The sequence below is a fragment of the Stegodyphus dumicola genome, chromosome 1 (genome assembly GCF_044657685.1).
Source record: "Stegodyphus dumicola isolate Sdum_Otavi_A_Nest chromosome 1, ASM4465768v1".
Classification (NCBI taxonomy): domain Eukaryota; kingdom Metazoa; phylum Arthropoda; class Arachnida; order Araneae; family Eresidae; genus Stegodyphus; species Stegodyphus dumicola.
Window position 1 is genome coordinate 241,931,529 of NC_140768.1, and position 13,489 is coordinate 241,945,017.

Here is a 13,489-nt window from a genome sequence, read left to right on the forward strand (position 1 = left end):
ACTTGTAAAATAATGGATCAGCTAATTGTAGATCACTGAAGTTATCGAAGATGATTGATGGCAAAGATACATAGGGAATGTTATCTGTCACCTTGTCCAGTACAAACGCTGATGCTGATACACGAATATCACTTTTAAAATGAGAAGTGAATACTAAATCGACTTCCCCATTACTTATAGTATTGAATTCTCCTAGACATGATACAGAAATGGAATTATCTTTCACTCGTAATCCTAATTTCTTCACACAATCCCTTGAAATAAATGATCTCTGAGATCCAGTGTCACATAAACATCTACACTTCACAAACTGTTGTTCAGAATTTTGAACTTTTATTAAAGCAGTACACAATAAAATGTGACTGGTTTGATTACTTTTTGCATTCGAATCATAATGAGAGGTACAAACTGTGGCTGAAACGTTCTTAGGACTCGTTAATTCATCTCTTTTAGGGATAGATTGCGTAGGCGGAGATATACTGTTTAACTGAGTTTTATTCCTTGAATTATTTACAATGTGCAAAATACTGTGATGCTTCTTAAAGCAATGTTGACATGTATTTAAACTCTTGCATTTTTTGAGCATGTGCATATTAGATAAACAATTAAAACAGTAACGATTAGATTTTACAAATTCTATCCTTTGCTGAACCGATAAATTTAAAAATTTCGAACATTTGGCTAAACTATGATCTTCTTTACAATAACCACAACCCAAAGTAGCAACCAGAACATTATTCTTATTTTGAAACACAGATTTAGGTACCTTATTACTTGTTGATTTGCTATTTTGAAGTGTTCTTGCATAGTTTTTTAGGAATTCAATTAAAGTATTAAGTTTTGGAATCTCATTAGATTTTAACTGACGTTCCCACCATAATTTTGTAGAAGGGTCTAATTTTTGCAAAATTAAATAAGTCATTAAAGTGTCACCAAAATTATCAATGGTTTGATTCAATACTTCTAAAGAACCAATTACTTCATTAATATTGTCAACTAAATTTAAAATAGCAAATGCTGATTCATTTTGAATAGTTGGTAAGCTTAGAAAACGTTTCATATATGCAAAAATTTGTTCTCTCTTATTTGAATATCTTTCGTCTAACAGATTCCATGCTATTTCAAAATTACAATCCGAAATTTGAATGGTTTGAATAATGCGATATGCTTCACCTTTCAACGAAGCCTTCAAATACTGCAATTTTTGAGCTTTAGATAAATTTGTATTATTTCTTACACAAGCACTAAAAAGATCTTTAAAAGCTATCCATTCTGTAATATTACCACCAAAAGTCGGTAATGTTAACTTGGGTAATTTAATATTGTCAAAAACCTGTTCTGAAATTACACTATTAGAATTATTTTTACTATTTTGATTTTTTAATATTTTTTCGCCTTTAAATTTTCACAAATAAATTTTATCTGTGTACTCCTGAACATTATCTATTTCGTTTTCTAATTCTTTAGTATCTGTAATTAAACCTTCGATTTCAGAATCAAGCTTCCTTAACAAAATTTCTTTTTTTTTAATAATTCGACACATTCCTCTAGTTCTATTAAATTAATTTCATCTACAGTTAAAATGGTTTCAATTTTCTTTGCATAATTAGTAACACTCCTGCGTAAGACAGCTCTTTTTGTTTTAAAAGTTATAAGTTCACTCATAATTGATCAATTCAAAAACAGAAATTGTTCTTAAATATCTTAACACTATTATTAAAATGAAATCGAATTCTATGCTGTATTACAACATTGTTCTTAAAATTTAATAACAAATTAAACGAATTTTTGTTCAAAATCCACTTACCTCACAAAGTGGAGTAATTTTTCACCAACCATATGCATATTTGCGTTGTTAGAATACGCTTAGAACAGTCACTATCTTCACTAGCTCTCCGGCTAGACTTTTGACCAACAATTTATGTTCTTAACCTTAATATGTTTCACAAACAATAATCAATCAACAAATGGACTGTATTCCTTTACTTTTATTTCATTACACTAATTATAAGTAAAATGTCAGCGATGCGAAATAATTGATACAAAATAAGCGAGCCATTCTACATGGCTGTCACAAACACAATTCTATCAATCAATTATCTTGTTGCCACACATAAAGTTCAAAACTAAAGGAAGAAAAACAAAAGAAATTTACGCTATTTGCAACAATAAAATGAAGCAAACGTAACACATAACACCTATGTTTCGAAACTGTCATTTTGTTTTTATTAATAACAGCTCCTTCGCTGAGCCGAAAACTGCAAACTAAAATACCCCTAAAAAAGTTTAAGTTAGACAAAATAGGATTTAGTTACATTTATAGACGCTTGTACGAAAATTGTATTAGGGTATTGAAGTTTATTTAAATACGATACGAATACTGACTGACTAAGGGGAAGTATCCCTTCATGGAGAGCTTTCAAAGAAGAATTGGCTCGTATTCATGTTAAACATGAAGAAATTTACGAAAGCAAACCCTGCAATCAGCCCATTCGCCTGGGGACCAACACAGGTCGAACTTCCAATATTTAGCGGTCGTTAATATATTTAAAGAATTTTATGGACTTATAAAAAACGCTATCCTACAAATTAAATTAATTCTTTGAAGTTTTCATTTAATCATTGCAGCAACGCCATGAACATTTTATATGACCAAGAATGTTGAGCAGGAAACCTCAGAGACATACTTTCTGGTTTTTCTGTTCTTATATAACTAACCAAAGTTACATGGTTATATGTGTAATATAATTATTATGCATTTTAGTGCCTTTAATTAAAATCACTTGGCCTTTTTTGGAGAGCGCTCTCTATATATAGTATGCATAAGCATATAAATATAATAAGTATCATAAATATAAGAATATAATTAATTTTAATATATCATGCTTTCCCTAATTTGTTTTAATTCATGACCATCTGCAAGGCCAACATACACCTACAATAATCACGATACAATTACGTCAACATGCAAATCAAATTAACAGAATGTAAAGCACACAGGATACAGCAACACAAATGAGGAATTCTTGATTTGACATTTGTAACTGCAGAAAGTAAAAATTTAATGGCCTTCCACGATGTTTAAATCCATACTCCTAGAATCACTCTGACATTTCAGAAACTGAAAAATTTCATATTTGAGTAAATTAAATAGAATCTTCAGATCTCGTTGGTGATACGAAGGGTGTGGCCATTTAGAGTGCCGTGAATTCATGATAAAGTCAACCCAAATAATGTATCTCTAAGCTGTTGTACGTGAAAAAAGTGAAATAAAAACGCAATTACTTCCAAGGTTAGGAACAAGGTCAAAATAACTGGATTTTGCTCAAATGGGATACCCTACGAGAGCCTACCAGCATATATTGGCAATGAATGGCATTCTCAAGGAAAAACAGAAGGCTTGACCCTGGATAAAAATTCGTCCCACAGAATAAACGTTTCCACGGAAATGGCAACTTGTTTCTCAAAGTAAATACCCGCCTGCGAATAAGGAGGTGCACAGTTATTTCTAATTTATAGCGCAAGAATACAAAATATTAATTGAAGGGGGGACAGATTTTCAAGGACTAGTTCATTCAACGAATTTTAAGGTTATCAGGGTGGGTTTGTGAGATCACTACCAACTGCTTGCTCATTTCCCGGAAATTTAGTTTACTAACTGGTAAACAAATAGCTGCGGAAATACATTGATCATTGGCAGAAAATAGTCGAGTGAATATCTTTGACTAGAATATATATGATTTACTTACGAAACTTATTGGAAGTTGAACAATAAATTACGTAAATCATTGCGTTGTGAGATAATGCTGTCTCTTCAATTACTAACCATCTTAACTTCGCGTAGTTCATTTGCAACTTACTCAGGCCAAGGTTCCTTTCTAGTACGCTGGACTAAATAGGAAAATAGAACAGAGGCTTAGAAGATATTAATAAAGCTGACAAATGGTAAAACTCCATGTAAAGTGTAGCAAATTAGTCTTCAAAATTATTTTGAAAACATCCAGTATTATTTGGTAATGGAGCTAATTAACAGGAAATATACGAGTAAGTTCTTACTCCTTGTTGACTCCTTGTTCTTACTCCTTGTGAAATTGCTTAGATTATAGAACAGTAGACTATAATACTGTAGAATGCTGTTTACTACTGATTTATTTTTACTGTTAGTATTTGCTGAAAAGTCTACCAGAGGCCGAACAATAAAAGCTCCCTGTGTAACGTGGATACCGAACCAGTTTCTCTCAAAACGTCCTCCACGGGACATGCTCCCCTTGGCGTAGCTGCTAACGGTGGAGCACTTGCAAAATATTTGTGATTAGACGATATTAATAAAGCTGACCAAATGGTAAAACTGCATGTGAAGTGTAGCAAATTATTCTTCAAAATTATTTTGGAGACACCCAATATTATTTGCTAATGGAGTTAATTAACAGGAAATATAGTTCTTACTCCTTGTGACGTTGCTTAGATTATAGAACAGTAAACTATAATACAGTAGAAGGCTGGTTGTCACTGATTTATTTTTACTGTTAGTATTTGCTGAAAAACCTACCAGTTGCCGAGCAATAAAAGCCACTGCACACTGGTAGTTCGATCCGAGGTTCGAGTCCCGTCGGAAAGACTGGCTGTTTTTGTAGTTTCACCATGTGTAACTTGGATACCGAACCAGTTTCTCTGAAAACGTTCTCCACGGAACATCATTCCTTTGGCGTAGCGGCGGCTAACAACGGAGCACTTAAAAAATATTTGTTGGGAGGCTTATGTGATACCGCTTTATATTTAGATTTCATATTGCTTGTACATGTAGTGATTGTCAGTTTGGAAGCCGTGAGGTATATTACACATTTATTATACGTAAAGGAAAGTATTTGTAACTACTGTTTCAATAAGATAAATGAGTCAAATAGATTTTCGAATTTTAGCCAACTTTTCATGTCATTATCCTTCAGGCCATTAGTACTTAAAAGTTACCTTCTACAGAAGAGTTTAAACAAATCTTATCTGTAACTAGTCAAATATGCTATTTTCTTCATTTCGGTTTACCTCCCCTTAAGTATACGAACATAATTATAAATGAAATCGTGATCATGATGACTGAAAACATGCGATTTGGATAACAAAACTTTTCTAAAACTTTGTTACACAAAATGTTTTCGATTAGTGTCTTTGTTTTACATCATTAGTCTCGCACACACACTGTTTTCGTAACGTTGTTGATTTAAGTGATAACGCTGTTGATTCCATAATGATTTTTTATTTAAATAACTTTGCACAGAAATGAGAAAAGTGTGCCACGATTTAAAATAATTTCTCAATATTTTGAGATCATATAACAAATAATTGTAAAATTTTTCGTTTTTTCAGTAATGAAAATTATTTTAAAAATTAACACATATAAACACGAATACATTTTATAATACGATCATATACATACATGTCATAATTTCGAAGCACACTCGCGATGGCTGAGTGGTAGGGTTGAGAGAAGGAAGTTGATAGTAAACTAAGTTCAGCCAATTATCTTTTATTTCCAGGCACACTAAAATAATTCCTCTTAGACAACATACTCTTTAATTATACAAATTACGATAATTTCTTATGCACATTGTTTTTAAAAAGAATGACGTAGGCATTTTAAAGAAGCGAAGAGGGAAGATATTAGCAATATAGAAGCTAGCATAATAATGACGTAATTAGCTAGCCAGAGGTATACCGAAATGGGTGCGATTCGGGAGACAAGCTATGATTGTTTAATATTAGTTTTAGTTGCCCTTTTCCAGTAGCGTTACATAACGTAGAAAGATGTCGAATTTGGGAGAACAGATGAATTTAGGGGGAGAGTACCAAATCTAGAATGTTAATTTTATGGTCGCCAATTATTTTTAAAGCAACTATCGTATTTTGTTACATCTTACTTGCATATGTGTGTATATGTATATATACATACAATGCATGCGTACATAAATTCATAAAAATAATTTTTACATGGGAAAAAATTAATTTTAATATTCATATACCAGAGTTTTGATCATAAAGATCATACAATTTTGCATACTTTTAATGAAAAATATTAACCCTCAGTTTTCTGATCTTCTAGCAGTTGTAGAAACACTCAATGAAATCTTCTTCGGAAATCTGTAAAATTTGAAAAAAATTTGTAAAATTTATGAGTTCGCAAATAATGTCCTTTTCATGTTTTTAAAAAAATGCTGTAGAATTCCTCAAAAACTTAATTCATTTTTACTAAAATTTCCATTTAGAAATTTTAGATTTTGGAAATTTTAGATTTTAGAATTACATCTCCATGTTAATTTCCTTGTAGGTGCTACAGAAGTAATTGGTGTGTTTTCGGGATTTGATTTAAATACCCCTGTTTACAGTGCCGAAATTCAAGCACCAGCTCTGGGAGTGGACTTGAAATGTTTTGATGAACAAGGTAATAATTTATCTGTATTTTCAATATATTTTACTTATAGTAATTACTGTCTATTATGAGAAGTACTCTCACTGGTATATCTTACTGAAGGCGGTCACTAGCATAATATATTTCAGGTAGGGGAAAATCAGATGGAAATTTTATTTTATTTTTAGCGAATGTTGGTCTCTGGAAAGACAAAAAAGTTATAAATGAGTTTTATTTAAATCAAAAGTATAATTGCATGTTCGTCATTAGTGCATCTGCATCAAAAGAGCACATTCGAGTGTAATTTTTCTTTTCCCCACCAGGTGACCCTTACAAAAAAGAAATTAGGGTTCATTACTACGGCAACAAGCAGTTGTAGACGTTCTGCCACTAAGTGCTCTCTTTCTGTCACGAGGGATTAGACAGACTATCATGTAGCGGTTTTTCTTGTATTATATCATGTTGTGAGAAAATTCGTTTTTATGCATAAAAGTTAAAACGTTTTCAAGAAAATTGATTCGAAACTTGTTATACGATACATAGCCAATATTTCTCGGTATGTCAAAAAATGTGAATAAAGTTACTTATTGTAAGTAGAAAATGAAAACAGCATGAGAGGCAAAAACTTATAAACAATAAATAACCCATTAGTAAAGTATCGCAGAGTTATCTTATAAATTGGTTTCAAAATTTTTTCCGTTCCACATAGTTAATAATGGCGAATGACTTTTTAAGCAATAACTTCAGATCGATTAAAGTAAGTTCATATCTGCATTGTATCATTCTTTAGTAACTTCTGTCCCGCGGAATGCTCCCGGGGCAATGTTTTCCCTTCTCCTTTTGTTTTTATTCCATTTTGCCTCATGAGCCTACTAAATTTACCAAGAAATGAAGCATAAGTAGTTTTATTACTTCAACTCATGTATTTTTTTATTAATAACTGTATTTAGTGTTAAAAATTCCCGAGTGTTCCAACTCTCGTGGAATGGAACTGCATATGATGGAAGTTATGCAATGGAAACGTAATACCAACAACCGCCTGGAAGGCAAATCAGCATTTTTGGGAAAAAGCTCAATTTTCTGCATATAAACAGCCGAAAATATTATATTTATACGAAGGTTATTAAATGGTTTTAATTGGTTGTTAAAACTTGTTTTCAATGAACTAATTAAATACTAAAGAAAGTAATAATTATGAACAGGAGTTCGTGCAACTTGATTAATTACGCTATACATGTACATTACGTCAAATCCTGTTGATAATTCTTTGTTTATTTAACATTTTAGCTTGTTTTTATACAAAGATTAAATGAAGAATATTGGAATTCCGTCTTTAGTTGCCTTCTAACAATAACTTTAAAATTCCAAAAAAATAAAAATACCTGTTCATTTCTATTGAAATGTTGAATTTGTGACAATTTCTTTAACATTAGACTCAAATTTTTCTCAGTATTTAGAAGGTCAACAGTATCCAAATTCTTATGCTCACGAATTGATAATTCTGAAATATATGGGGGAATATTATATTATTGGCCAATAAAAAAATAGATGTATTCCTTCAAAATGTTGCTGTACTTACCATTGTTTAAAATTTGTAATTGGTTATATAAGAAGATAAAGCATGATGAAATTTCTAGTATGTATTCTAAAGGCCTATGAATTATTTTTACAGGAAATTCAGTTTTAGGGCAGAAGGGTGAACTCGTCATCTGCACTCCAAATCCTGCTTTTCCTGTAGCTGTATGGAATGACACCAAAGGAAGAAAACTCGAAGAACTGTATCTGACAAAGTATCCAGGTATAGTTCTACTTGTTGAATTTTATAAGTGAAATTAAATAGGTGGGATCTGTATTGAAGATCTCGGACCAAATGAAAACTAGAATCGTATGCAACATAATTAGATATTTACCTGGCTTGAAATATACCTAGACATCCATCATTTGATACAGCAGTGATTATCTCTTGAAATCCTTTTTAATTCCTTTTTAAGACCGTTTTCCTACTACTTCCCAGTCTTGCTCAATTCTTTGCTCCTGATAAAGAGGGAGCTGTACCTGTTTACCTTCGAAATTGATTAAGGTTTTGACTAAATATACGCTAAACGCAAGATTATTTCATTGTTAATTTGATTATCCCTTTTGAGGTTGCAAATGTTTATTAAACGGTTTATGGCTTTTTTTTATCAATAACTGTATTAAGTTTTGCTTTAATGTACTTGCATGCTATTCACTTTGAAACTCTCGATCTCTAACTGCTAAATGAGTTATGAAGCGAAATCTAACACGCGAATGTTAAATAAATACCAGTTTAATTAGATATTTAATCCTTTGTTTTATTTATTTAACAGCGTAAAGTGTTCTAAAATTAACTATTAAAGAGATTTGCATTAATATAATATAGCACATCACTGTTCTAATTCATGATAACCATCGCCGATTTGATATACAATACTGTTGACTGAAAGAAGACTACCCATATTTGCAGGCAAGTTGGTCTTCTGTGCAGTGGTCACCTTGTATGTCAGGTACCAATGTTTATACTTCAGAAAATACTAACCGCCCTGACCTGGAGGTGATTATAATAAAAGAATGACCAACACAATCAACTGGAGATGGTTAACCTCTTAAATGAATGACCATTACGTCAACTTTATGTGCTCATTATAAGAGGTTACACTAGCAGATTTAAGCAGATTAATATGTAACTAATATTATTTTAGCGTTTTACTTTACATTGATTCATCAAATGTGTAAAGTGGAATTTAACGGTTAATCGCGGGATCATTTGAGTGTAAAATACTTACTGAAACCGAATTAGCAGCTACATTCTGAATTAAAATTTACTGAAAATGACAAAAGCAACATAGCCAGCAAACAAGATTACATTTTCACCAACCTTGGCGGGTTTATAGGCAGAGTTTTAGAAAATGATATTCCCATTGAATGCTCACTTTCTCTTTATTCTGAAATCAATCAATTTACAAAAAATACATTGAAAATTATTTATTCTTTAAGAATTATTTATTCTTCTTTTCGTTATCAAATTAAGGTACAGCGTTTTACTTATCGTTCTTGAATATATGAAATCCCTCTTCCTGGCGCTAGTAAGGAATAAACACTTTTAAAAATTGTGATTACATCAGATACTTCATAAGGAGTTCTAAAATATGTTTTCTTATAGTTCGTGAAATAATCATAAATAAGGAAAAAATACACATGCATTCATAAGTGTTTGATTTTTTTAAATAACCCTTTCAGGTGTATGGTGCCAAAACGACGAATGCTGGATCGATCCCAGGACAAAGGGAATTGTAATCATCGGCAGAAGGTTTGTAAATTAAATTAATAAAAACTATTTGCAATATTTCTGCATATGGTATCCGTAAATTAAAATTTCCTCATGAAAAGCCAGAAATGATTTTAAATCTAAAGTGTTAAGAATTATTTTTAACATTTCTTTCAAACACTTTCGTAAATTTGGATTAGAAAATAACTATTTTAAATATTTAAATATGTATTTATTATGCTGTTGTTTCCATTTAACTTACTGAGTTTCAAATGAACTTAATGCTGTTTTAGAACCCGACCTTTTTTTCTTTCTTTAAAAATATATTAAATTCTAAAAAGTTTTCATTACTGAAGTATAGCATACTCGTGAAAAGTTTATTTTAAAGTACTCTTTCAATCTTTCTTTTAGTGACGACGTTCTTAACCCAAATGGAGAAAGATTTGGAAGCTCTGACATCTATTTTGCAAGTGAGTGCAAACATAAACTATTCAACATACCTCATATAAACATATTTCTCGCGAGAATCTGTCAAGGTTAAATAATGTAGAACATCACAGAAGGTACACTAATCAGCTAAAACATTCTGACCACCCTTTTAATACTTTGTTGTTCCACATTTATATTCTTCAAACAATAATATAATTTTGACTTTCTAACAAGGAGTCTTGTCATGCTGGAAAAAGTGAATTTCCGATAGGAAAAGATACACGAGAGAAAACATGAAAGGCTGTAAATGGTGTGTTCTAAAACTATCACCAGTCCTGTCTATATATCTATCTATATTTTTGAACTCCCACCCCATTCATTGAAAATCACTTCGAGGAGACGATTTTGAGTCCCCTGTGAAATTGCTGAAATAGTTGATCGGTTCACTATATGCAGCCACAATCCTAAAGGTATACGGAATAATCGTACTTCACTGACAATTTTGCTGACCTTGTCAATGGGACTTGCTTGTCTTTTGTTAAACATGTAAAGTAATTCAATAATAAAGCAAAGAAGAAAATCATATACAAGGTACACAGACAGAAAGAAGACTTGATATAGATTTCTCTTGCTCGTTACAAATCACCGGTCCTAAGAACGCTTATGAAAATATCCCTCAAAGTATGCCTCCACGACCAGGTTGTTAATGTACCGCGTTAATGTGTCAATCAACTGTTCGCATGAAAAGTAGCTGACCCTAATATAAAAAATCTTAATCAATTCCATCAAACAAACCTTTCCATTTTTGCAGGATCCGGTCAAAACTGTGATCAGCGCAGCGAATGTGTGAACTACGAGATAAATCGTTGTTGGCATCAAACGTGTTAAGCTCGACGATGCGGAGTTAAGAGCCACATAAGAAGGGAAGCTGCAGTAGTGACCTATATTTAATATTCAGAGGATGTGTGTGCTCAAATAGTCATGAACTGTGTTCAGCTGTCAGTTGCGCCACCAGCAGTTACCTATTTGTCTTTATGAAGCAGAACAGTTTCTGAGATCTGCTTCTGTTGATCAGACTTGGCATTTTATCTTCTGTTCCCTGTTACATTCTTCTTTGATTTCATAGGAACTAACAACGGCAGCTCGTGAATGAAAAGTTACCATTACTGAAACACTCCTACCTAATCTTCGAGTCATAAGAACTTAGCTTCCACAAGAGTCGATTAAAATAACCGCGGTCTCCATTCTACATGTACGTAGTGCACAAAAGTAATGACTTAGTGTTCCTGGCAGCTGTTAAACAGTTAATAAACAAACTAATATTCCATCTCTGACGTTCCAGCGAATACATTCTCACATTTATGGGTGATCTAAATGTTTTGGCTCAACTAACTAAAAATTTAATAAATGTACCGAAACATATTTTACAATATTTTTTTATTGATTTATAATTGGAACATTTTTCTGCAGTCCACACGATGGATGAACTTCAAGATTACATTTGCATCGGTCAAGACAACGATGTAGGAGACCAAAGATTAGTCCTCTTCGTGAAGCTCAAGAATGGATACAAATTTTCTCCAGAATTAGTCAAAAAGATCCAAAAACAAGTCGTATCTCAGTTGACAGAAGAACATATTCCTGAAGTTGTTTTGGAAGTTCAGGATATACCGGTAAATTATTTTTTACATATTTGCTATATTTAAACTCAAACTGTTATCTTCAGTCTCATGATTGGTGCATGAAATGCTAATGTGTAATCAACGGTAAGTTAGGATGCGCGTCTGACAACAATAAATAGGCCCTGAGCGCCAGCGGTAACTTTGCTTTCAGTTCTTCTTAGCAATTCTAGTGGGGATTATTCTCTAAGCTGCAAGCAGGCAACTGACTTATTTTCAGATTTCCGTATTGTCAATCCGAACTGTCAGTCATTTTTAACTAACCCACCATTCAGAATAGGGTGATAAACTGCCGTAAATAAATCAAGGTGAGGTATATGTTAGTAGTCTTTGCCATTAAATACTTTTGGAAACTTCTTGGGATATTTTGAAAATGTGGTCTAGAGGCATAGGGGTATCTCTTTTCATTCATCCCAAAATCAATAATCTCTGATAGCAGGTCAATACGTCTCTACAAGTGACGCCTCACAAACACAAGTCCACGACAAACAACGAGGCCGAGAAGTCAGCTATGCGTCTAGATTAGCTTTCATTCAACATTTGCCAAGAGGGTATCCTATGTTCATTGAACACAGCGGACTGCTTTATAACAGTGCTGCGGTACGAAAGCGCGAATACCCTTGTGAAGATAAGTTCCTTGCTTGTATATAGCAACCTTCATTAGGAGGCAACTTCGCGCCGGGATACGTTGTGCAGTTAGGGTTTTAGTTTGCTACTCTTATTAGGATAGTAAGTGACATATAAATTATAGTTGCGTAGCAGTTTCATCTGCTTAAAGGCGTTCAAACTTTTATTAAGTTTCCGTTAAACTTTGGAAAATGATTCTGTTTAAAGATGCGGGCACTTTCATACTTATACACCTTTATAAAAGTTTTCTTTTCGAAAAGCATGTGAACTGCATAAAAGTGCCAGTACCTTTAGGACTAGGCACAGGTATGAGGGGGAGGCATAAAAAGGACCTATTTAATGTTCTAGCCGATTCTCGTATGCGATAATCGGCTAGCGACTGCCTTGAAGATCCTCACAGAAAACCAAGGGAAAAACTACTTCATATGCTGTAATTTTTGGTTATTGAAAATTTAAGCAAGAATTTGATTTTTTTTAGTACTATACTGAAAAATTTGGTTTTTTTAGCACTATACTGGAAGTATAGTATTAAAAAAATCAATGTTTCTACTGCTTCAGAGGATGTTTTAAGGAAAACGTGGTATTCCATTAACTATAAGTAAGTGGAAAAATTATATTATAAACAGTTTCCGAAACGTAAAAGGTTTTTGTGTACGTGTGTTTTCATGCATTCTTGCCTTCGTGTACTTTGATTTCTTGACGCATGGAAGGACTTAATCAAATATATTCATATGGCTCAAACTTTTTCCATTTACCTTTTCCTTTTTTTTCCTTTCATCCAGTAGCTCGCAACTGTTATGCTCCACCATAGGCGAGTTGTATCAAAGCCTACATCTTTGTCATTTATTTATGTGATTCGGTTTTTTAAAAAATGTTAATGTCTGCGTAATATGTATACTTTTATTAGAAGGCAAAACTGGTTTTAACTAGTTCTGTACCATGCATAAATCAGTGCATTCAGTTTTAACTAATTCTGTACCATGCATAAATCAGTGCATTCAGTTTTAATTAGTTCTGTACCATGCATAAATCAGTGTCCCATGCATAATAAGTGCAAGAAAAGGAAAA

General features: G+C 32.6%; 1 protein-coding gene across 1 annotated transcript in view; it reads left to right on the plus strand.

Moving 5' to 3' along the window:
• Positions 1-13,489, plus strand: part of LOC118194267 (acetoacetyl-CoA synthetase-like) — a 94,441-nt gene that overhangs the window by 70,455 nt on the left and 10,497 nt on the right. The window contains exons 13-17 of the mRNA XM_035365490.2: positions 6,320-6,433; positions 8,073-8,198; positions 9,659-9,728; positions 10,098-10,156; positions 11,586-11,788. Coding sequence (XP_035221381.1) covers positions 6,320-6,433; positions 8,073-8,198; positions 9,659-9,728; positions 10,098-10,156; positions 11,586-11,788 — 572 coding nt within the window. The remainder of the gene's footprint in view (positions 1-6,319; positions 6,434-8,072; positions 8,199-9,658; positions 9,729-10,097; positions 10,157-11,585; positions 11,789-13,489) is intronic.